Below are 22500 nucleotides of genomic sequence, written 5' to 3'. Positions count from 1 at the left end.
CGTGCGCCTTTGCAGCGTTCCCCACCCACCAGCCAACATTACCCAGGACCACGTGACACTGCACCGGAGAACATTATGTTCCAATATATAGAATCCCTATATGTGTACCACTACCGGTTGACAAACTAGAGGCGCACTTTGGGCGCTTAACTTATTGTCATCGCAAATTCCATATTAAATTAAAATCGGACGCCACAACGAGCGATTCCCGTGCACTGGCAGCAGCGCGGCCCACTTACAGATTCCAAACTTTGCAGAGTTCTCACATCTGTCCATGACCATATCCTAGTTCAACTGCATGGGATAATTGTAGGGATAATGCACCACGGAAAAGTTGTTGTCAGTTGTCTGTAGGCCCTCTCTGTAGTGTAACTATGAAATATCCTGCGAATGAAGAACTTCCTGATGGGCAGCAAGCCCAGTATCTGTTAATGAACTCACCGTGGGTAGGCCTACAGTCCTCAGAAACTAAACAGGAACGGCAGAACCGTGTTTACTCTGTAGCTGCTCAGTTTGACGGGTTAATAGCCCTTTGTGTAAAAGTATTAGTGCGGAGCCTGGGAAAATGAGCCGTGTGTGTTTGTGTGGATCTCCTGCACTCGGCTCTTTACTTGGCCACTCGGTGAGTGCCTTGGGCTATCTGATGACTCGACAGAATCAGTGCAGAATGTGCTGCCTCATGGCCGGTGCACTGGAGCCTGTTCTTGCCTGTAATGATGTGCACAGCAGTGTTAGAAAATGCCCTCCATAGTTCTAAAGTGATTTATGTTTTATAAATATCTCTCTCTCTCTCTCTCTCTCTCTCTCTCTCTCTCTCTCTCTCTCTCTCTCTCTCTCTCTCTCTCTCTCTCTCTCTCTCTCTCTCTCTCTCAGAATGGGAGGCAAGCTCAGCAGGAGGAAGAGTGAATCTACTGCCGGGTCGGAGGGCGCTCCCGCCACCGACCCCGCCGCCGCGCCAGCAGAGGGCGCTGCCCCTGAGGAGGCCACTAAGGAGGTGACGGCAACTGCAGAGGATGCGCCTGAGGCGACCTCGGAGGAGGCCAGTGCCGGACCCCTGGCGGGCGTCCTGGAGTCGATGAGCCAGACGGTTCAGGAGACAGTGAGCGCGGCAACAGAGCAGGTGAGCGTGGCAACGGAGCAGCTCCCGACAGCCCTGCAGGCTCCCGTGGACGACGCCATAAAGACCGCCTCGGACAGCGCCATGGGCATGGTGGATTCCATGATGGCCGCCCTGAGTGTGAAGGAGGAGGCCAAGGAGGAGCCTGCTCCGGAACCAGAACCTGCTGCCATTCCAGAGCCCACACCAGAACCAGCCACCATTCCAGAACCAGTTTCCATTCCAGAACCAGAGCCTGTGGCAGTTTCACAGCCGGATCCAGAACCCGCTGCTCCTGAACCCGAACCCGCTGCTCCTGAACCCGAACCCGCTGCTCCTGAACCCAAACCAGTTCCTGAGCCTGAGCCGCTGGTGGCTCTGTCTGAGGAGCCCGCCCCTGAACCCGCTGCCCCCGAACCTGCGCCTGCCTCTGCCCTGGACGACCTGATGGCCGAGCCTGTTCCAGAAGCGCTCATTCCCACCCCCGAGCCAGTCCTGGCTGCTGTAGATGACCTGGCCCTGCCCGAGGTGCCCAGCCCCCCTGCGGAGGAGGAGCTCCCCCTGCCCACAGAGGTGGCCGACAGCATCCAGGACACGCTGGAGCAGTGCGCGGAGAGCTCCCCGCTCGACAACCTCCAGCAGGTGACCGGACTGAAAGTGGACTTGAGCCCTGCCGACGACGGGATGCTGGTCCCGATGACCTGGCGGGCGTGGCTGGGGAAGCCCTCACAACCGCCTCCGGCATCGCCAACGACCTCATCTGAGCACAGCACTGTGCATACACACACACACACACACACACACACACACACACACACACACACACAGAGCCCTCCCCCTCCTACACACACTACAGGACTGAAGAGTGCGCGTGTGTGTGTGTGTGTGTGAGCGGTTTAGACGTAGTGTGACGTTTTAGTTCTGTGAGTAATGACGTTGGGTTCAGTGAGGGCTCGGTGGCCTGGGGGTGCTAAGAGAAAGGGAATTATGTACAAATACTGATCCTGTCTGTAAACTGTCGGAGGGAGGGTGTGACGTGACGCCTATGCTAAAGTCCTTTTGCACGCCACGCCGCGCTGCACTGCACTCCGCAGACGGCATCCCAGCAGTCCTGAACCAGTGGCGTTAGATTTGTATAGGAGGCGACCCCAGTGAGTTTTAAACCATGTTAACTCGAATCAGTGTTTATTCTGTCCTGCTCTCTCTCTGTCTCTCTCTCTCACTCTCTCTTCTCTTTCCTGCTTTCTCTGTATGTATTCTGAATCGGTGTGAAGGAAAGTGGCCTTATGTGTTTGTCGCCAGATGGAATGTACTTGTCAACAGCTGATGACTACGATGGTGATTCGGGAAAATAAAATATGATGGTTATGTTAACAACTGTTGGTAGTGTGTGTTTTTTTTTTTTTTTTTTTTTTTTTTTTTTGTTTATGCAGCAGCACTCATGGTATGGATCTTGTTTCTTGGGGTGGGGGTGGGAGTCCTTATAGTATTTAAATGTTCAGGATTGTGCTCTTCGGAGCCCTTTTTAATGGGGCCTGAGGGGTTTCCTGCCAGCAATACTAGAGCGGGGGCCGCTCGCCCTGAGGGCTGTGCCAGCAGATCTCTTGACCGGTGGGACAGACTCCCCGAAGTGGCCAGACATCGAGGGTCAGAAACCCACACGGACCTGTGCCAACACTCAACACGTGTGAAATATAGGAGTTGGGTTTCTTCACTCGGACCCCTTCCACCTATTCAGGGAGTATCTCATGTGTTATGTAACTCACTAAAGATCTACTACATGCGCGCACACACTCCCTTTCTCTTCTGTGCATAGAAACAGATTTAGCCGTTCCCTGCTCTCAGACGTGTGTTTGTGTGTGTGTGTGCTGTGGTATGGGGAGGACTGCATTCTTTCCAGAGGAAGGGGTCTGTAGAGGGGTGAGGGGTTTGAGTCAAGCAGGATGAGAAATATGCAGTCTAGATAAATAAATCACCCCCTCGTCCTCCCCCTCCCTCGGCTCAGCTGTACTCCCTCACCAGGCAGAGGAGCGAGTGAAACACACACACTTACAGTTTACAGTGTGTACATACTGTATTTACATGCTATTGACACAAATCCAAAGTTCACGTCAGCTAATGTGTAGAAAAACTGTAGTGTTCAGAACATTCACCCATTTTAGTTCAGTCCCATGTGCATGGGAGGCGGCATACTTTGTGTGTGAATGTAAGAATGTGAGCTGTGTGTGTAAGTAGCTGTATGTTAAACTGAATCTCTGGGGGACTCCTCTCAGATAGGCCTTGCCCATTCCCAGTCATCACAGACCACCTCCTCCTTCCCTGTTTCTTTCTATCCCTCCTATCTGTCTCTCCCTGTTTCTCTATTCCTCTGTTTTTCTTTATATCCCTCCTTCTATCTGTCCCTCCCCGTTTCTCTATTCCTCCCTGTTTTTCTCTCCATCCCTCCTCCTATATATCCCTCCCTTTATTTTGTATTTCTATTCCTCCCTTTCTCTTGCTGTTTTCCCTACATATGCTTCCCTTTCCCTCTCTCATTCCTTTATCTTTCTCTCTATCCCCCTCTCTCTCCCGCCCACCCTTGGGGAATATTTGTGCTGCACAGCCCTTGAGCCAAATCTTTGTCTCAGCATGACATTGTGCCGTCCATCCCTGTCTTATTCGTTAACCAGGCGCTTACTACAGGAATCCTTCCAACTTTGTATTCTCTGAGTAGGTCTCCTTACATTCCTCTTCACTCAGACCAAGGTATCTGCACAACTAAAACTCTCACCCAGTGGATTAACTACCGTAACTCTTAATCTCAATCAGTAACCATAACTCTTAATCTTAATCTCAATTAGTGGACTAACTACCGTAACTCTTAATCTTACTCTTTACCAGTGGACTAACTACAGCCACACTTAATTTTAGTCTGTATCAATGGGCTAACAACAGTAACTCAATCTTAGTCTTCACCATTGGCCTAACAACAGTAACTCTTAATCTTAGTCTTCACCATTGGCCTAACAACAGTAACTCTTAATCTTAGTCTTCACCAGTGGGCTAACAACAGTAACTCTTAATCTTAGTCTTCACCAGTGGGCTAACTGATTATGGTAACTCACTAGAACTCTGTATTATCTGTGTGTTTACTGCAGTGACTCTCACTACAACTCTGTATTCTCTAGGTGTTTTTCTTGAAGCGCCACAAAACATTCCTCCTTCCCTCAGTGCGGAGTGGAGCCCTCCTCCTCCTCCTCCTCCTCCCTGACTGTAAGTCTACCCCGGCCACCAGGGCTCTCTCACACACACACACACACACACACCAGGGCTCTCTGGTGTAGGTTTAGAAACTGCTGACACATCCCTTCTCTCTTCCTCTCGCTCGGCGCTCCTGATAGCCTGTGTGTGTGTGTGTGTGTGGAGGGTCATAATGCATGGCTGTGTAGTTCATACGGACGTGAGAACTCTGTTTCTGGGAGCCAAAGCTATGACGTGCGGGGTGTGGAATCCGGCGTTGTCTCTGCTCAGCGCCTCGCCTCATAAACAAGGCCCGAATATTTAAACACACACACACACACACACACGCGCGCACGCTCACACACACTCACATACATGCGCACGGCTTGCACGCACAAACACAGATAGAGTCCCAGGAGTTTTTATTAACCAGTTTATTTCAGATGCAAAAGTCTATCAGGTTTATTCCCCTCTTCCCAAGAACACTAAATTGGCCACAAACATTTGTTACATATAATTTGTTACATGTTACATATAATTCTGCACACAATGCTCCAAGTAAACAAATTATTATAAATTATATACTGTAAATATATTATGTTTTTATGTAGTATATGTGTTTACAATATAAATATAATCACTAATAAGTACACAAATATATACAATAGACATTTAAATATGTTTTTGTATTAGGAAACCCTCTGTAGTTATTATGAACATCTTTTGTTCAGAGCACTGTCTCTGTTGTTTCAATGTGTAGCTTCAGCTTTCTGTAGAAGTGACAGAGACAGAGAGTAAAAGAGAGAGAGAGAGAGTGTGAGTGGAGAGGTGTGGTACTGCAGGCCTGTGCTGTGTGCATGTCCAGCCCCCTGCAAACTTCCCCACCATGTGCAGGACCTGGATTCTACGTGTGTGTCTGTGTGCACCTTAATGATTGAGAGTGAGTGTGTATGTAATATATGTCTGCAAATGTGTGTGTGCGAGTCTTTACCTTCATGCGACTGTACTTCTGGGCCAGGTCGACATTGGTGCGGCCGGGCTGGAAGGGATATGCCCAGAGGATGGAGTTCCAGGACGGACCAAAGCGCCGAACCCCCTCACACAGGAACGCTAGCTCCTCCTCACTGAAGTTCCTCCTGGCCCTCTGACGCACACACACACACATACAACCATATATATATATATATATATATACATACATACATACATACATACATACATACATACATACATACATACATACAAGCACTCCCTCAGTACACGCACACGCACACACACAGACACATACATGCATGGTGCGCCCATATGTATATCCACAGAAATGTAACATGACGCACACATACACAGATCCAGTGTGTAACAAGTCAACAACCTAATGGGTGCACACACACATTGACAAAGTGGGTAAACTGGCCTATATAGAAAGTGTGTGTTTTAGCCTAGCAGGACGCAAGGAGCGCTACCTTCCTGGAGCAGCCATCTGTGTGTGTGTGTGTGTGTGTGTGTGTGTGTGTGTGTGTGTGTACCTTCCTGGAGCAGCCCTCTGCTGTCTCAGGGTTGGACTCGTCTTCACTAATCAGCTCCTCTCTGCACTGGCTTCTGCCTGTGTGGGCATAGTATAAACCTAACCCTAGGACAGTGCATGAGAACAAGAAACCTGTGTGTGTGTGTGTGTGTCTGTATAAAGAGCTTCAATGTCATAACTGCTGCAAGTCCAATAGTATGTGCATGTGTGCAAGCATGGGTGTCAATGTGTGTGTGTGTATGTGTGTGTGTATGTGTGAAAGCATGGGTGTCAATGCGTGTGCGTGCGTGCGTGCGTGCGTGTATATGTGAGAGGGTATGAGTGAATATGCGGGAGCAGCAAATGTGTTTGTGCTTTGCACTGAATGTTTGTGTTCAAAATGATTCTATGCTCTGTGTCTCAAAGTATGTATGCCATTTCCTGTCAAAGAGACTCTGAGTGGTCTCTGTGTGTGTGTGTGTGTGTGTGTGTAATTTCCTCTGTCTCTTAATGACTATGTGTTCTCTAGGCCACACACTGTACCCATGGAAACGGCTCAGGAACTAGGGGTCAACAACCCACATCAAACCAGTGTGTATATGCCTGTACACACACACACACACACACACACACACTGCACTATCAAACCACCAAATTCAATATTAGGCCTATCATTCTTTCAATCTGTGTGTGTGTGTGTGTATCTCTTGTGAGTGATCTGGCCATCTCTAATGCTTTCTGCCCGTCTCAAATGACATTACGTCATGGGTTCCCACAGCGCTAGCTCCCTACTTAAAGGAGACAATGGTGATGTATATAACTGGATTAAACACCACCATGAGAAAAGAGGAGGGAGAAAGAACAGTGTGTGTGTGTGTGTGTGTGTGTGCGCGCATGTGTGTGTGTTTGTGTGTGTATGTGTGTGTGTGTGTGTGCGTGCATGTACATGTATGTGTGTGTGTGTGTGTGTGTGTAAATCTCAATGAAAGACATAGAGACAGCAGCCTAATAAGGCACACAATGGAGTGATACAGGTCTGCTCCATATGGGACAGAGAGCAGAAGAAAAGAGAGGCAGACAAAGAGCAGGACAGACAGAGAGCAAGAAAATGAGAGAGAGTGTGTGTCTTAAAGAAAGAGAAATAATGGAATGAGAAGTGCATAGTTGGAATAAAGAAGTGAAAAAAATCCACTGAGAAGCAAAATGCGTGTGTGTGTGTGTGTGTGTGTCATACAACTGACAGAAACAAAGTGGAACCCTAAGAACAACATGGCTTCATGTTGCGCAAGACCAGAGTGCTAATCATTACGTAACACACACACACACACACACACACAGTCAGTTGTCAGACTGCAGTGGTTCACACAGGAAAATACTGGGAGGACACTATTCCCCCCCACACACACACACACACACACACACAACCTGGTGTCCTTCGCATTGCTGAAACTCAGTAAAACACAGAACAAAACAGCACTCTCAGACCCACTCTTTCAAGAGAGAAAGAAAGACCGACTTTTAACCAGAGACAGAGAGAGAAAGAAAGACTGACTCTTAACCGGAGAGAGAGAAATACTAACTCTTACCAGAAATAGAGAGAGAGACACACTGTTTCCAGAGAGAGAGACACACTGTTTCCAGAGAGAAAGACACACTGTTTCCAGAGAGAAAGACACTCTTTCCAGAGGCAGAGGGGAAAAAAGACCAACTCTTACCAGGCATGTCGGGGGGCCTTTTCAGAGGAGTGATGTTCACAGCTGCAGAGAACATCAGAGGGACAAGGGGAAGAGGGGAGAAGTTTCAGCGCTTACGCTTTGAACACTGGTAACCATGCTTTACTCTGACCATGCTCTACATTAAACACACACACACACACACAGAAATAGCCAATGTGTTTCTTTCAGTGCTACACTGCTGTGATTGCAGGACCTGTGGACATCCTTAGTGTGTACTGTGTGTGTGTCAGGGCATGTGTGTGGTGTGTGTGGGACTGAGTGTTTTTTTGTATGTGTGTGTATCTGTGTATTTGTGTGTTTTGCAGGTGCTGTGGATCAGGATCATGTACATCTTAGTTATTTGTATGTATGTATGTATGTATGTATGTGTGTGTGAGCGTGTGGGTATGCATGTGTATGTGTGAGCATATGTGTGTGTGTGTGAGCATATGTATGTGTGTGTGTGTGAGCATGTGTATGTGTGTGTCAGCGTGGATGTTTTGCACTTTGTTGTTGCTGTGCTTATGGAGCACGTGTGTGATCTCGGTGGGTCGGTCGTGTTCTTACATGACAAACACCCCCTGGCTGCAGCAGCACTAAGCTGATTTGCATTTCTGAAGCAAGCTAACACTCCTCCTCTTACCTGCACACACACACTCCTGTCTCTACACCTGGGAGTTCTGTTCTGCTCTGTTACCTGGGAGAGGGTTTACCTGCCTATTCACCCATCAATTTGACCTTTTTTTACTAGCTACAGTACCTGACTCTCTGTGGCCCAACCTGTGTGACAAGTTCCATGCGTCTACATTATATGTGTATACATGCCACAGCCGAACTGTGGCCACACTTATACCTTTTCTTAAAATAGTTATATATGTTGATATATAGACTTTATTCTTGCACTGTTGCACTGTTGGACTTACTCATTTGCACCATGACCACTATCATCATTGCACTATCACTGTGACACTCATACAGAGCACCTTACCTTACCTTACTATGCACAGAGAATCACAGGCTCAGTCCCTGCCTCAGTCATTGCAAGCGCCTCTTGATTGATTAATCACCACTATGTGGATACTGTTTTTAGAATTGATTTAGATTAAGTGTTAGTTAGTATAATTTGTATTTTGGTATATTTAGTATATTCTTTATCTTCTACTGTCCTTATTGCTTAGTTGTGTTTTTATATTATATACTTTTAATTACTTTTTCTGCTGTTAGTGAATGTGTGTATGCTACTGAGACCTTGAATTTCCCCTGGGGATCAATAAAGTATCTATCTATCTATCTATTATGTCTCACCTGAATTTGGTGTTACACCTGTCTACATTATGTCTACCTGTGTTTGGTGATGGGTCTACATTATGTCTACCTGTGTTTGGTGTCACACGTGTCTACATTATGTCTACCTGTGTTTGGTGTTACACCTGTCTACATTATGTCTCACCTGTGTTTGGTGTTACACGTGTACATTATGTCTACCTGTGTTTGGTGATGGGTCTACATTATGTCTACCTGTGTTTGGTGTTACACGTGTACATTATGTATCACCTGTGTTTGGTGTTACACCTGTCTACATTATGTCTCACCTGTGTTTGGTGTTACACGTGTACATTATGTCTACCTGTGTTTGTTGTTACACGTCTACATTATGTCTACCTGTGTTTGGTAGGGCTGTCACTTTACGTTCGAAAATCGATTGCACAATCGATTGGACCAACCAACACAAGTTTCGAAAACTAAAATAGGGAATCGATTTTAACCAAATATGTACACTATTAATTTTAAACGAATTAAACAAATGAAAAAGATAGATGTAACAAAACTCAGGTACAAGCAGAAAAATAACAAAAGAATTCAAGTGCAGTAAGCATTTAAAGCTAAAAAGAAAATTCCCACCAATTTTACGCGACCGAAACAGCTTTTTCAATCGGCTGCTGTGCTGCTGGTTTTTTGCCAAAAATTGAGGACAACGCGATCAACCTGTGCGACATGAGAGATAATGACAGTGATGGGCCCTAATAACTTGAGGAGTTCGATATGGAAGCACTTCGGGTTTGGGTATATCAGACTATGGAGAAGGACAAAGTGGTATGCAAACTGTGCAGTCGTGAGTTCTAATGAGGGCTTAAATTTGTTTGACATTTCTAATTGTAAACGCAGCCACGTTGAAGCCTGCAGTAATGTTTTTCACTGATGTTATGGCAGTCCACTCTGCTTATTGTTTTTCGAGAATGTTGCATTCCTGTTTGTCATTGTGCACTAAACTTCACGCCATTGTAGCGTCTTCAAGCACCCCTTTACGCGTTAGATCCTAATGCCTGTTAGTTGTTCGTGGATTGTCCTATATTTGGTGTTGAAAATTAAAACGTCTTTAGACATGAAAAATCGATTTTACAATCGATTCAATGAACAATTATGTCTCAAGAATCGAACAGGATTTTTTCACAAAAGTGACAGCCCTAGTGTTTGGTGTTACACGTGTACATTATGTCTACCTGAGTTTGGTGTTACACTTCTACATTATGTCTACCTGTGTTTAATGTGTTACACACGTCTACATTATGTCTACCTGTGTTTAATGTTTGGTGTTACACACGTCTACATTATGTCTACCTGTGTTTAATGTTTGGTGTTACACATGTCTACATTATGTCTCACCTGTGTTTAATGTTTGGTGTTACACACGTCTACATTATGTCTCACCTGTGTTTGGTGTTACACGTGTCTACATTATGTCTCACCTGTGTTTGGTGTTACACGTGTCTACATTATGTCTAGCTGTGTTTGGTGTTACACATGTCTACATTATGTCTAGCTGTGTTTGGTGTTACACGTGTACATTATGTCTACCTGTGTTTGGTGATGGGTCTACATTATGTCTCACCTGTGTTTGGTGTTACACCTGTCTACATTATGTCTCACCTGTGTTTGGTGTTACACGTGTACATTATGTCTACCTGTGTTTAGTGTTACACGTCTACATTATGTCTACCTGTGTTTAATGTTTGGTGTTACACACGTCTACATTATGTCTCACCTGTGTTTGGTGTTACACGTGTCTACGTTATGTCTCACCTGTGTTTGGTGTTACACGTGTACATTATGTCTACCTGTGTTTGGTGATGGGTCTACATTATGTCTACCTGTGTTTGGTGTTACACATCTACATTATGTCTACCTGTGTTTGGTGTTATACGTGTATATTATGTCTACCTGTGTTTGGTGTTACACGTGTACATTATGTCTACCTGTGTTTAATGTTTGGTGTTACACGTGTCTACATTATGTCTCACCTGTGTTTGGTGTTACACGTGTCTACATTATGTCTAGCTGTGTTTGGTGTTACACGTGTCTACATTATGTCTCACCTGTATTTGGTGTTACACACGTCTATATTATGTCTCACCTGTGTTTGATGTTACACGTGTCTACATTATGTCTCACCTGTGTTTGGTGTTACATGACTCCATAGGGCCCCCTAAACCTCACCCATGTTAGCAATTATACCTGCTTTTACTCTGATGCGATAGGAGAACCTGTCTCCAAACTTGTTATCACATACACCACCATGTCTGATACCTGCTCTTACAACCTGTACCTGCAACTCTCTACAACCTGCTACCACAACCTCTCAAACTCACCTGTGCTAAGAGGAACTGCCTCTCTACCTGCTGTCATATAAACCACCCTGTATGTTACCTGCCTTCCCCTTACCTGGGCTGCTGCAGCTCTGCGGTATGTGTGTGTGTGTGTGTGTGTGGTCACTAAAACTCTATGGGGGCCAGTAAATGCAAATGCAATGTAAATGCTGCAGCTCTGGCCATGGAGCCGCCTCAAGGGCGACACGCCGTCCCTACTTAGCACATTCTGCATTTACATCATGCAAATAGACGTGTTTGTTTAGCTCCAATGGACCCCTCGCTATGGAAACATCCATCTCAAAAGATTTCCATCCCACCGGACGGTCAGTAAACATATTGCATTGCAGCATTTACAGAAGCGAAATTGACACCGTCAGGCACCAAACCCAACCGCTAGAAGAAAAAAAAAAGCTCTTCCCTGTTCTGCGCTCTAAGCTTGTGTTCCCCTCTGTCTCTGAGCTATCTGATAGGGCACTAGAACAATAAATCTGAGGTAACATTTTACAGCAGAGGTGTCAACATACTCCATGTCCTTTCTTTAATCAGCTATCTGCTCGCGCTGCGTACACACACACAGGGGCACATTCAGTGTAACAGCATGATAACAAGTTCCACAGGACCACTTTCTGATTAAAGAGGGCAAGCAGCTTGTTAGTACAGATCAGAGTGCTCCTCTTCTCTCTTGTTCCTCTGCAGCACAGCTCTCCTGTGCATTCTCCTGTTTGCACATGTGTATGTGTGCTTTCAATAAAAGGATAAATCTCAAAGCCGGTTTGAGGAGTTTTATCTCCTGCGGTGTGTAAATCATTTAGCCCGTCAGCTGAGAGCTGAGCGTCTAACGCTAGACGCTAATGCCAGTCATCACTGAGGCTCTTAAGTGCCCTGTGGTTGGCTGCCTTGATGTGCTGAGTCAGCATGGCCTGACTGAATCAGCACCACTGACCGCACCGCGCCATGGCCACCAGCTTCCCCACCCGAGGAGGCAGTCATGAGACGCCAGCAGCAGAGGCGGCCGCTGCCAATAACATCTACGTGACCAGATAACCTGCTGATGTTTTTAAAACAATGCCACGCCAGTTAGGTGGCTGTCTAGACAGACACAAGCGCTTCATGCAGGAGAACAGGGTGCAGATTATCTGAGGTAATGTGATGAAATGATCGCCACACGACCACAGCTCTCGTGATGCCGAGCCAGCCGGTGATCTGCGAGATGCTCCAGAGGTGATAACAGACACCATGACTAGACAATCAGAGGTTTTGATGCCGATTACCACATCCAATGATGAAAGAGAATATTCAGAACTAGTGCTGTGAGCTATGAGTGACTAAGAATCACCATAACAGGAATCAATGGTTAGAAATGTGATGACCTCAGCCTATGATAAGCTGTAATGCTGACGGAGCTAGCCAATGAGAAGTGAGGATAGTGAGATGTGAGCTGAGGTACCTGTGAGGTAATCCCTGTGTGTTCTGCTGTCTCTCCCGTCTCTCTCATGAGGAGGCTGTGTGTGGCCCCCTGGGCATGTGTCTGCTTTGCTCTCTCTGAGGGGTGGAGGTGCGTGAGTGTGTGTGTGTGTGTCGCTCTCACAGTGTGTGTCCACGGTACAGTAGCTGCTCTCTGGGCTGCCGTGTGTGTGACTGGCCGGGCTGCCGGCAGCCCTTGAGGCTCTGGGTGTGTGTGTGTCGCTGCCGTGGATGAGTGTGTTTGTGTCACTGGAGCGAGAGGATGTATGTGTGTCGCTGGGGTGCGAGAGTGTGTGTGTGTGCTTGAGCTGTTTTCGGTGGTGCTGGTCGGCGCGGAGCAGCAGCAGGTGTGTCTCACACTTCTGTTGGCTGGAGCGCAGGAGGGCGCCGAAGGATCGGCTGCTCACATCACACACACCCGACACACAACCTGAGAGAGAGAGAGATGAGGGGAGAGAGAGAGAAGAGAGAGAGATGAGGGGGAGAGAGATGAGGGGAGAGAGAGAAAAGAGAGAGAGAGAAAAGAGAGAGAGAGAGAGAGATGGGGGAGAGAGAAGAGAGAGAGAAAGAGAAGAGAGATGAAGGGAGAGAGAGGAGAGAAGAGAGAAAAGAGAGAGATGAGGGGAGAGAGAGAGAGAGAGATGGGGGAGAGAGAAGATAGAGAAAGAGAAGAGAGATGAAGGGAGAGAGAGAGGAGAGAAGAGAGAGAAAAAGAAAGGAGAGAGAAAGCGAGGGAGAAGGAGGGAGAGAGGGAGACTTTGACTTTTAAGTTTCCTTCATTTTCAGTCAAAGGGAAACCAAGAAGAAGTAAAAACAGCCCATAATAAAACCTCAACCCGCCAAAACACGCTAACCCAACCCAAACCACATTCAAAATAATCCAACATAACAAAACGAAATAAAAATATAGCTGCAAGCAGCAATGTGGGGGCCTAGCAGTGCGCCAGCAGGAATGGTGTTGCCATGGCATGAGCAAGCACTCACAGCAAGTTTGATGATAATTGGATAAAGAACGGCTGAGAAATAAGCTCATTTACTTTGTTACAGTGCCCCTAGAGGCCAAATTATACCAATGTCCTTGAGCGTTCTCACAATCAGCTACCATGTCCGTCTACCAAGTTTGGACTTCATACAACAAAGAGTTGCTGAGATGTGAGCTCACTTTCTTTATTACAGCACCCCTAGAGGCCAAATGAGACCACTTTCCTTGCATGTCCTCACAATTAGCTACTTCGTCCCTGTATTAAGTTTGGGCTTCATACATCAAAGCGTTGCTGAGATACAAGCTCACTTCCTGTATTGCAGCACCCCCTATAGAGGCCAAATGATGCCAATTTCCTAGTGCGTCCTCACAATCAGATACCAAGTCCCTGTACCAAGTTTGGACTTCATACATTAAAGCGTAGCCGAGATGTTAGCCCACTTCCTGTTAGGCGACTTCGTCACCATGTGTGATTGGCTGTCATGGGCAAACAAACTTGAAATTGAAAAATCTGGCAAGTATCTTTTGTGCAGCTCGGTGTGATGATTTGTGAACACTGAAACTTTTCGTAGAGTTTGGACTAAATCCAATATGGCGGAGGTCCAATATGGCGGAAAGTAACGTTCAACCCATTGGTGGCGCTAGAGTGTTCTGCATAGAGTTCTGTAAATTGGTGAGAGTGATCATTGGACGGTCCTGAATCAGTGCGCCGAATTTCATAACTTTAGACCAATCAATTTTCTGCCAAATTTTGACTCGTTGGTGGCGCTAGACGGCTAGGTTTAGAGGTCCGTAAATGAGTGTGAGTGGTCAGTGGAGTGTCCCGAAACTTTCTGCCAAATTTCAGCACTTTTTAGCCAGGCGTTCTATGGGCTGCCATAGACTCCAATAATAATAGGAAAAGCTAGTAACTCAATGGGTGCCTTCGCAGCTTCGCTGCTAGGCCCCCAGTAATAGGAAAAGCTAGTAACTCAATGGGTGCCTTCGCAGCTTCGCTGCTTGGCCCCCAATAAAGCAAGCTAAATAAAACATCAGCAGGTATCACTTAACCTTGATCATTCACATTCAAAGAGAAAGAAAGAGGGATAGAGAGACCATAAGAGACAGAGAAAGAGACAGAGAGAGAGAGAGAGAGAGAGAGCAACAAATAGAGAAGACACTGGAGAGAAAGTCAACATGGGGGTTGGGGGGAGATTAAGGCAGAAAAAGCTAAGCGAAGCAGAAGCAGAAGCAGAAGCAGAAGCAGAAGCAGAGACAGAAGCAGAGACAGAGGAATCGAGAAGGAAGCCAGAGGACAGGAATGGAGACGGAAGTTAAATAACACCAGAAAAAACATGACACAAAAAAACTTGTAAATCAGAGGCAGTGAGGTGACACTGATCTCCAGCAGGTGTGTGATCATCAGCTGAGCCTGAGTGAGTGAGTAGGGGTGTGTGTGTGTGTGTGTGTGTGCACGTGTGCCTGTGTGGGAACAGGTATGCATGAGAGAAGCCCTCTGGCAGGGCCGTGTCTGTGCTTGCTTGCTGCAGCCTACTGGTGCATGATGTGAGATCTGATCAGGCTCGGGTTTGGCTTCCTCTCGCCTGGGGTCCCCAGAAGACGACGTCTGACCCCGAGCGAACCCGCACACACACTCACCTAAGCAGCGCAGTGCACTGTGGGTAAAGGAGGCAGGGGTCATCAACACCCGCTGGATCTCCTGGTCCAGAATCTCAGAGCAGATGGACATCTCATCTGAAAGAGAAAGACAAGGGGGATGGTGTGTGTGTGTGTGTGTGTGTGTGGGGTGGGGGGAGGGGGGGGTGTACAGAGAGGGGGATGGAGAGAGAGGGGGGATCAACATTACACACAGAGAGAACCAGTCAAACAACCAACAGTCACATGAAACAGGTGTGTGTGTGTGTGTGAATATGTGTGTGTGTGTGCGTGAGTATGTGTGTGTAAACGGGTGCAAATGTCAGAAGGAGCGTTACCATCCGATGAGGACCGGGGTCTGAGTCGGGGGACAGAGTTCGGGAGGGGATCTGGTATCCTGAACTCATGGGTACTGTGGGCATAAACACAGTCTCTCAGAGTCTCTCACAGTCTCGCTGGGAATGTGGCTACGTGTGTGTGTGTGTGTGTGTGTGTGTGTGTGTGTGTGTGTCTTACCTGTCTGTGTGTTTACCACCCTCTGCTGGTTGACAGCGGTATGTCTCTGTGAGGGAGGCGGAGTCTAACTGGGCTGGAATTCTGCCCCGCCCTCTTCTGCTCTCTCTCTCCTCCCTGCCCCCCTCTCTCTCCATCACTACATCTCTCCTTCTCTCCTCCATATCTCTCCTCTCTCTCTCCTCCATATCTCTCCTCTCTCTCTCCACATCTCCTCTTTCTCTCTGGACAGAGAAGTCTTTCTCTCTCTTCTTCCATTCCTTGGTTCTCTGCCTCTGTTGTGTCTCCCTCAGCATGCTAACACTCCCTCTGTTGCTCTCTCTTTCCTCCCTCTCTGTCTCCTCTCTCTCTCTCTCCTCCCTCTCTCTCTTGGTGTCTTGGACGGTGGCGTGGTGGCTCTCGAGAGGCAGGTCCTGCTCTGGAACACTACCGAAAATGTCCCTCCGCACAGGAGGCTACACACACACACACACACACACACACACACACAAACAAAGAAAGAAACACACACAGAAACAGACACGCAGTTACACAGGTTGTGTTTGTGTGGACAGACTGCTGAGTGACTGTAGTAATATGCAGATTGTCTGGATGCACAATGCCGACATTCTACTGAGTCTCTGTTGAGCCCTCTATGTAGGCTGAGATTACAAACGCCGACCTCTATCTGGGCTGAGACGAGGCTGAGACGAGGCTGAGATGAGGCTGAGATGGAAGTCTCATCTGATATTACAGACCCCAGTCTCTATCCAGACAAATATTACAGACTGAGATTACAGACCCCAGTCTCTATCTAGGCAGAGGCCTAGTCCACACGTACCAAACCGATCTTTTTTTCCTCCGTCTTCCATGGAACCGTATCAAGAATATTTGCGTCCAAACGGATCCATCTCAACACGACTCAACACGTTACTTCATATCCCAGGCCTATAGGTGGCACTGTTTCTTTTACAGTAATTTGACCAAAACTTTTCGCTGTAGGCTTTACAAACAGACAGAATAGGCTACACGACGAAATGGCTAGTGCAAAGGAAACCAGAATTGTTTGTGTGGACTGATGGTGAACGGTCAACTGTAGCCAACTGTAAAACTAATAAACTTCATTTTTACGGGTTTGTGAAGGGTGCAGTCCGTCCTTTATTTGGCTAGCGAGGTAGGCTACAAAATAATCTCCTTTACTTTCTTTTGGTTGTAGGATAGTCCAGCGATTCACATTAGTTTTTTGGCTATCACCGCAATTAGGCTACTAAACACAAGGCCTACCCAAGTTCTAGGCTATTCCGTCGCCACATTTATAATATTGTTATAAAACCTTCGTTAGTAACAGTCAATCCTTTTGCCTGCATCAAATCGTGCATTCGCATTCAGTGCGCTACCATCGGCTTAACATGAGTTCTAAGCGTCTTTGTATGGTCATCTGACTTCACTAGACTGTGAATGCATTTATATATATATTGTAAGGCATGTAAAATAAATGAATGACACTGGCACTATGCACAAATTAATGTAAACTTACAACGCACTTCCCAGTAGCTAGAATGCATAAAAAAACACCGGGAAAAACAGTGTTCAGCAGGGCCGGAGTGGGGCCACTTTTCAGCCCGGGAGTTTCAGGCCCAAGACCGGCCCACTTTTTTAGTGGTGGTGGAAATTGGATAAATAAGGCAACATTTCAGCTCTTACTATCCTGTAGTGTTTTTTATAGGCTAATATTCCACTATTCCACAAGGATAGGTTGATAAGTTAACAAAAACAGGAAGGAAGAAATAAAGCATTTGAAATGTATCCCACAATTCCACTAAGAGGCATATTGAACTACTGTATTGTTTACATGTTTTTTTCTGCATGGGACAGCTATCATGTTGTTGTTTAGTGATTTGCTCCTTTACTACACCCACTTCTGAGCAAACAAGCCATATAGGTTGATCATGTAGCCTACTGCTGTCATAGCCTACTGTTCTTTCTTCCATAAAATAACTTTAATTCTAGGGCTGTCAAAATAACTGATTAATTTCGATTAATTAATTTGAGAAAAAATAACTGATTAAAAAAATTAGTGCAGATTGTCGATTCTGTATGACCTTTGACCCCGAGCCGTTCTAGTCAGTAAAAATTAGACTGTAAAATGAAGGAGAGAGAAGAAAACGTGCTGCCTGGATCATTGATTGGAACATTTACTTTTAAAAAACGGCCTGATGGTGTTGATAAAAATAAAGTGTTGAAAATAAAGTCCTCTGCAATGTCTGCAGCAAGGAATTTGCATATCACCGGAGTTTATCAACTCTATAGTCGCACATCAATGCAAAGAAATAAGTGTTGACATTGAGGGGAGTGTTCATTTATTTTCATTGTGTCCCCTAGGTTATATCTGTGGCCTGAAATGCCTTGTATGTGAAAAAAAACTTCTTCCCGAAGCACTTTTGAATTTATTTCCTCAGCATATTAGGTCATATCATAGATTATTATGGCAATTATTTGAACAGTGAAAATAATAATAAAAGAGTTTTTGAACTTTAATGTCACTAATGCGGATTATTCAATGATTCATTTGAATTTAAATATTTAAAATACTTTCACAGCAAAAATGATATATGCGATTAATTTAGATTAATTAATCACAGAGTATGTAATTAATTAGATTATTTTTTTTAATCGATTGACAGCCCTATTTAATTCATATGGTTAACTCTATTATCCTTTCTACTTGTCCCTATAGTCATAGTTAATTTCGGGCTCATCATTTTCAGCGGGGACTGGCTGATCTGCTGCTCAGGCTACTTTTGTTTTAGGCCTATAGGCTACTGCATACACAGATCAAGCTTGAGTTTTGTTATCAATATTTGCATAATATTTGCAAAGTCTATGAATAGCCATATTGGATGATACCAAAATGCTAATATTTTAATTCATTTAATATGTTACTTTGCTAATAGGTTGACAACGCTTACAACGCCCAGTAGGTTATTAGCCCAACGCCGATTATAATCATGGCTAGCTCTTTACCAGTTGCCACTTATGTCTGTCCTCTTCAAAAAAAATTGGAAGCATGGCACATTTGGCAGCATTTCCTCCAGTACTTTTCGTCTTTTTTTACCTGGCCTTTTCAGTCCCTCATGGCATCTTTCTACCATCCATTCTCCCTGGCGCTTTATCACTACGGTAGGGCCCGGCCCGCTGGTATCTGAAAACTTTTTTTAGGAAAAGACGGGCTATATGGACCCAACCAATTAACTCTTCTTGGGAGGGGAGAACAACCCATGCAGAGGCTGCGGTGTTAGGCATAGAATGCTAGCGTGTAGCCAACTTTAAGAGAAGATAGATTAACGTGACAAATGCCAATATTTTTCCTCTACCGCCCAAAAGTGAAGCGCCCACCGGGAATTCTCCCGATTCTCCCGATTACCCACTCCGGGCCTGGTGTTCAGTCCAACAAGTCATAAGCTATCGGCGCTGCGCAGCACCAGTTGTGATATTTATCCTACAGAGTGTAATCGTAGGTAATGTCATGTATGAAAACTAGTATTGTTAGGCAATACTATAAGTGTCAAGTCCAGGGCAGCTGAGGTGTGGCGATGACATCATCGATACGTAAGTAGGATGTGCGGTTTCGCTGTCCAAACGAATTCAAAAGGGCTACGGTTTCAGATTTTTCCACTCTGGGACCAGGTTTCAAAAAGTGCGGTTTCGGGCAGTGCATTTACAGGATTCGTTTGGACGCTCGGCCAAGACGAAGCAAAACCTCTGCGTTTAACCCAAAAAGCGTCTCCATGTGTACGGGCCCAGAGATTACAGATTGAGATTATGGACCCCGGTCTCTAACTACGCAGAGATTACAGACTGAGATTACAAACCCCGGTCTCTATCTAGGCAGAGATGCATCTGAGATTACAGACTGAGATTACAGACCCCGATCTCTATCTAGGCAGAGATGCAGCTGAGATTACAGACCCCGGTCTCTATCTAGGCAGAGATGCAGTTGAGATTACTGACTGAGATTACAGACCCCAGTCTCTATCTAGACAGAGATTGAGGCAGTGACTGAGATGGAACTGAGATGGAACTGGGCTGCATAACTGGGCAGCATCACAGAGGTGGTGATGTCACCAGGGCGGCTCTCAGGCCGGGAATCCCCTTTCCTAAACTCCAACATCTGGAATGTGTGTTAATGGGAGTGTGCTGTGTGTGCGTGTGTATATGAGTGTGAGTGCGTGTGTGTGTGTGTGTGTATTCACTGGGGTATAGGTATATGTGCACATGTGTGTGTGAGTATGTGTGTGCGAGAGAGAAAGTTAATGTTTTAATGTTTCACCTGTGGTACATTCTCACATTCCTCTTCTTTTAAACATATCACATGTGCTCACACACATACACACACACACACACACACACACACACAACCAGACCAGGACACACACAACTAGACTACCAGGGACAGGTCCATTAGTCACTGTGTGTGTGTGTGTGTGTGTGTGTGTGTGTGTTGGTGTGGTTGTGTGTGTGTGTGTGTGTGTTGGTGTGGTTGTGTGTGTGTGCGCTGGTTGCGGGTGTGCTGTTCTGGGTGTGTGCGTGTGCTGGTTGTGTGTGTGTGTGTGTGTATGTTAGTGTGGTTGTGTGTGTGTGCGCTGGTTGCGGGTGTGCTGTTCTGTGTGTGTGTGTGTGCTGGTTGTGTGTGTGTGTGTGTGTGTGTGTGTATGTTGGTGTGGTTGTGTGTCGAAGCTGCATATGTTGACTGGGCAGACAGCTCTGACAGCTCTGCCACTGGAACTGGAAGGTGCGGAAAAGGCCTGGATCCTCTTTCCCTCCTGAAGGATTGTGGGTAATTTCCTCCAGACACACATAGCATGTGGTTAGGAGAGCGATTCCAGGCATATCATTACACTGCAGGGTTAGGCAGTACAGAACGAGGCTGCTCAAACACACACACACACACACACACACATACAAACACATGTGCGCACACACACAGGCTGTAGAAAAAGAGGCTGCTCTGCGTTATGGGCGTGAGCAACAGCCACTGGGGAGGCAGTAACACATACACGCGCAACACACACACACACACACACACACACACACACACACAATGCACACACACACAAGCACACGCACATGCACATGCACACACACAGCCTTAGCTGCTAATCAGCCTGTAATATCAACCAGCCTGTAATAAGGAGGAGTGGACGCACTGAATCTGCTGTTGATGAAAGACCAAGGCTTTAGTGGAGGACCAATAATGTCTTTTCAAAGCCTTGATGAAGACCAATAATGGTCGACTCATGTTGGCTTTTGATGATTTAGCCACTCAAATAAAGCCTTTTAAGGCAGCACTATGCACATTTTTGCTAAAAGGCATACACAACCAGAGCCACAGTGGCACTTCTGAAGATGCTAACTAGAGCCTTCGGGCGATATAGTCAACGATGTCATGCTGTTAAAGGTTGCCGTGCTAACTAAAAGGCATACAAAACCTAGCAAACACCATCCAGAGCCTGCGAAAATACTAACTAGTGTTTTCTGGCGATAAAGTCAGCGATGCCATGCTGTGAAAGTTTGTCGTGCTGTTTTCTTTCTTTTTTTGTGGTGTGCCTTTTTTGGTGGCGTGCCCCGCCCGGAGCACAGAACAGCATTGTGCATATCCTCTCTTAAAATGACCACGCACCATCAAAATGAATATGAAAATGACCACGCACCATCAAAATGAGTATGAAAATGACCACGCACCATAAAAAGTAATATGAAAATGACACCAAAACTAAAACTGGCCTGATAAAAGCATGGCCCAAAAAGTGGCAATTTGCCGCATAGAGTTGCTTTATGCGTTTCCTTTCTCAATGTAACTTATATTTTGAGGTCTGGAATTGTCTTCTTATTTTATCAGAGCCATAGTGTGCCTCGGGCCAGTGGAACAGTATGCAAGAGAGTTTCTGAGCAGTAGCAGTGTGATAGCACTGCGGGTTTTGGACCAAGTCTGCCCCGGTCAGATGGTTGAGGATGTTGTAAGCACTGCACATGAGCATTTGATTATCTTATGTAATGGTGCAAGGCAGCTCCGTGCGTGTCTGAGTGTGTAACGTTGGATAACTGGATCTTTGTATGCCACTGTGAATGTGTGTGTACTTGTGTGTGTGTGTAAAACACCAGATCTTTGTTTGTAAGTGTGTAAGTCTGGAATGTCCAGTCTGAGTCTCTGTATGTCATCATGTCGGTGTGTGTGTGTGTGTGTGTGTGTGTATGTGTGTCTGTTAGGTCTGGGGATGTATGGTGGGCTTCTGTATGTTAATATCAGTGTGTACTTGTGTGTGTTGCTCTATGCTCATGCAAGTGTGTGTGTGTGTGTGTATGTATGTATGTATGTATGTATGCATGTCTGTCTGTCTGTCTGTCTGTCTGTCTGTTAGGCCTGAGGGCCTGTGTGTGTGTGGGGGTGGGGTGGGGTGGGGGGGTGCTCATACAGGGGTTGTATGGGGAGGATGAACAAACCTCTTTGTGCGTCTTGTTCCTGTGCCTCAGTCGTCCCTCCCGGTGGTGACCCCTGACACTGCGCAGCGGCGTCCCTTCCCAGAGTTCCTCAGGGGGGTCACAGCGCTGGAGTGAAGGGGTCTGAGGGGGCGGGGCCAGCGGAATGCCAAAAGTTCCTTCCTGCTGATCTGCGGAATTCCCCACATCCCGTTCCCACTGTTCTTCTCCTGCCTGAGATGCACACATACACATACACACACACAAAC

The 22500-nt window shown here is 46.2% G+C and overlaps 2 protein-coding genes across 2 annotated transcripts in view; one reads left to right on the top strand and one right to left on the bottom strand.

The window, feature by feature from the left end:
* Window positions 1–2061, top strand: part of LOC125303102 (E3 ubiquitin-protein ligase RNF12-B-like) — a 3058-nt gene extending 997 nt beyond the window's left edge. The window contains exon 2 of the mRNA XM_048256629.1: window positions 874–2061. Within this exon, the coding sequence (XP_048112586.1) occupies window positions 875–1987 (1113 nt within the window). The 5' untranslated portion in view covers window position 874 and the 3' untranslated portion in view covers window positions 1988–2061. The remainder of the gene's footprint in view (window positions 1–873) is intronic.
* Window positions 2062–4734: 2673 nt separating this feature from the next.
* The window catches only part of terb1 (telomere repeat binding bouquet formation protein 1), a 27991-nt gene continuing 10225 nt past the window's right edge, over window positions 4735–22500 (bottom strand). Inside the window, exons 13-22 of the mRNA XM_048256119.1 lie at window positions 22256–22465; window positions 15967–16230; window positions 15779–15930; window positions 15601–15674; window positions 15266–15361; window positions 12629–13075; window positions 7535–7576; window positions 5842–5918; window positions 5307–5459; window positions 4735–5085 (exon numbers count right to left, since the gene is read on the bottom strand). Of these exons, the coding sequence (XP_048112076.1) occupies window positions 5065–5085; window positions 5307–5459; window positions 5842–5918; window positions 7535–7576; window positions 12629–13075; window positions 15266–15361; window positions 15601–15674; window positions 15779–15930; window positions 15967–16230; window positions 22256–22465 (1536 nt within the window). The 3' untranslated portion in view covers window positions 4735–5064. The remainder of the gene's footprint in view (window positions 5086–5306; window positions 5460–5841; window positions 5919–7534; window positions 7577–12628; window positions 13076–15265; window positions 15362–15600; window positions 15675–15778; window positions 15931–15966; window positions 16231–22255; window positions 22466–22500) is intronic.

The sequence above is a fragment of the Alosa alosa genome, chromosome 11 (genome assembly GCF_017589495.1).
Source record: "Alosa alosa isolate M-15738 ecotype Scorff River chromosome 11, AALO_Geno_1.1, whole genome shotgun sequence".
Taxonomy (NCBI): Eukaryota; Metazoa; Chordata; class Actinopteri; order Clupeiformes; family Clupeidae; genus Alosa; species Alosa alosa.
Note: the sequence above shows the minus strand (reverse complement) of the source record. Positions and strands in the feature narration are given on the sequence as shown.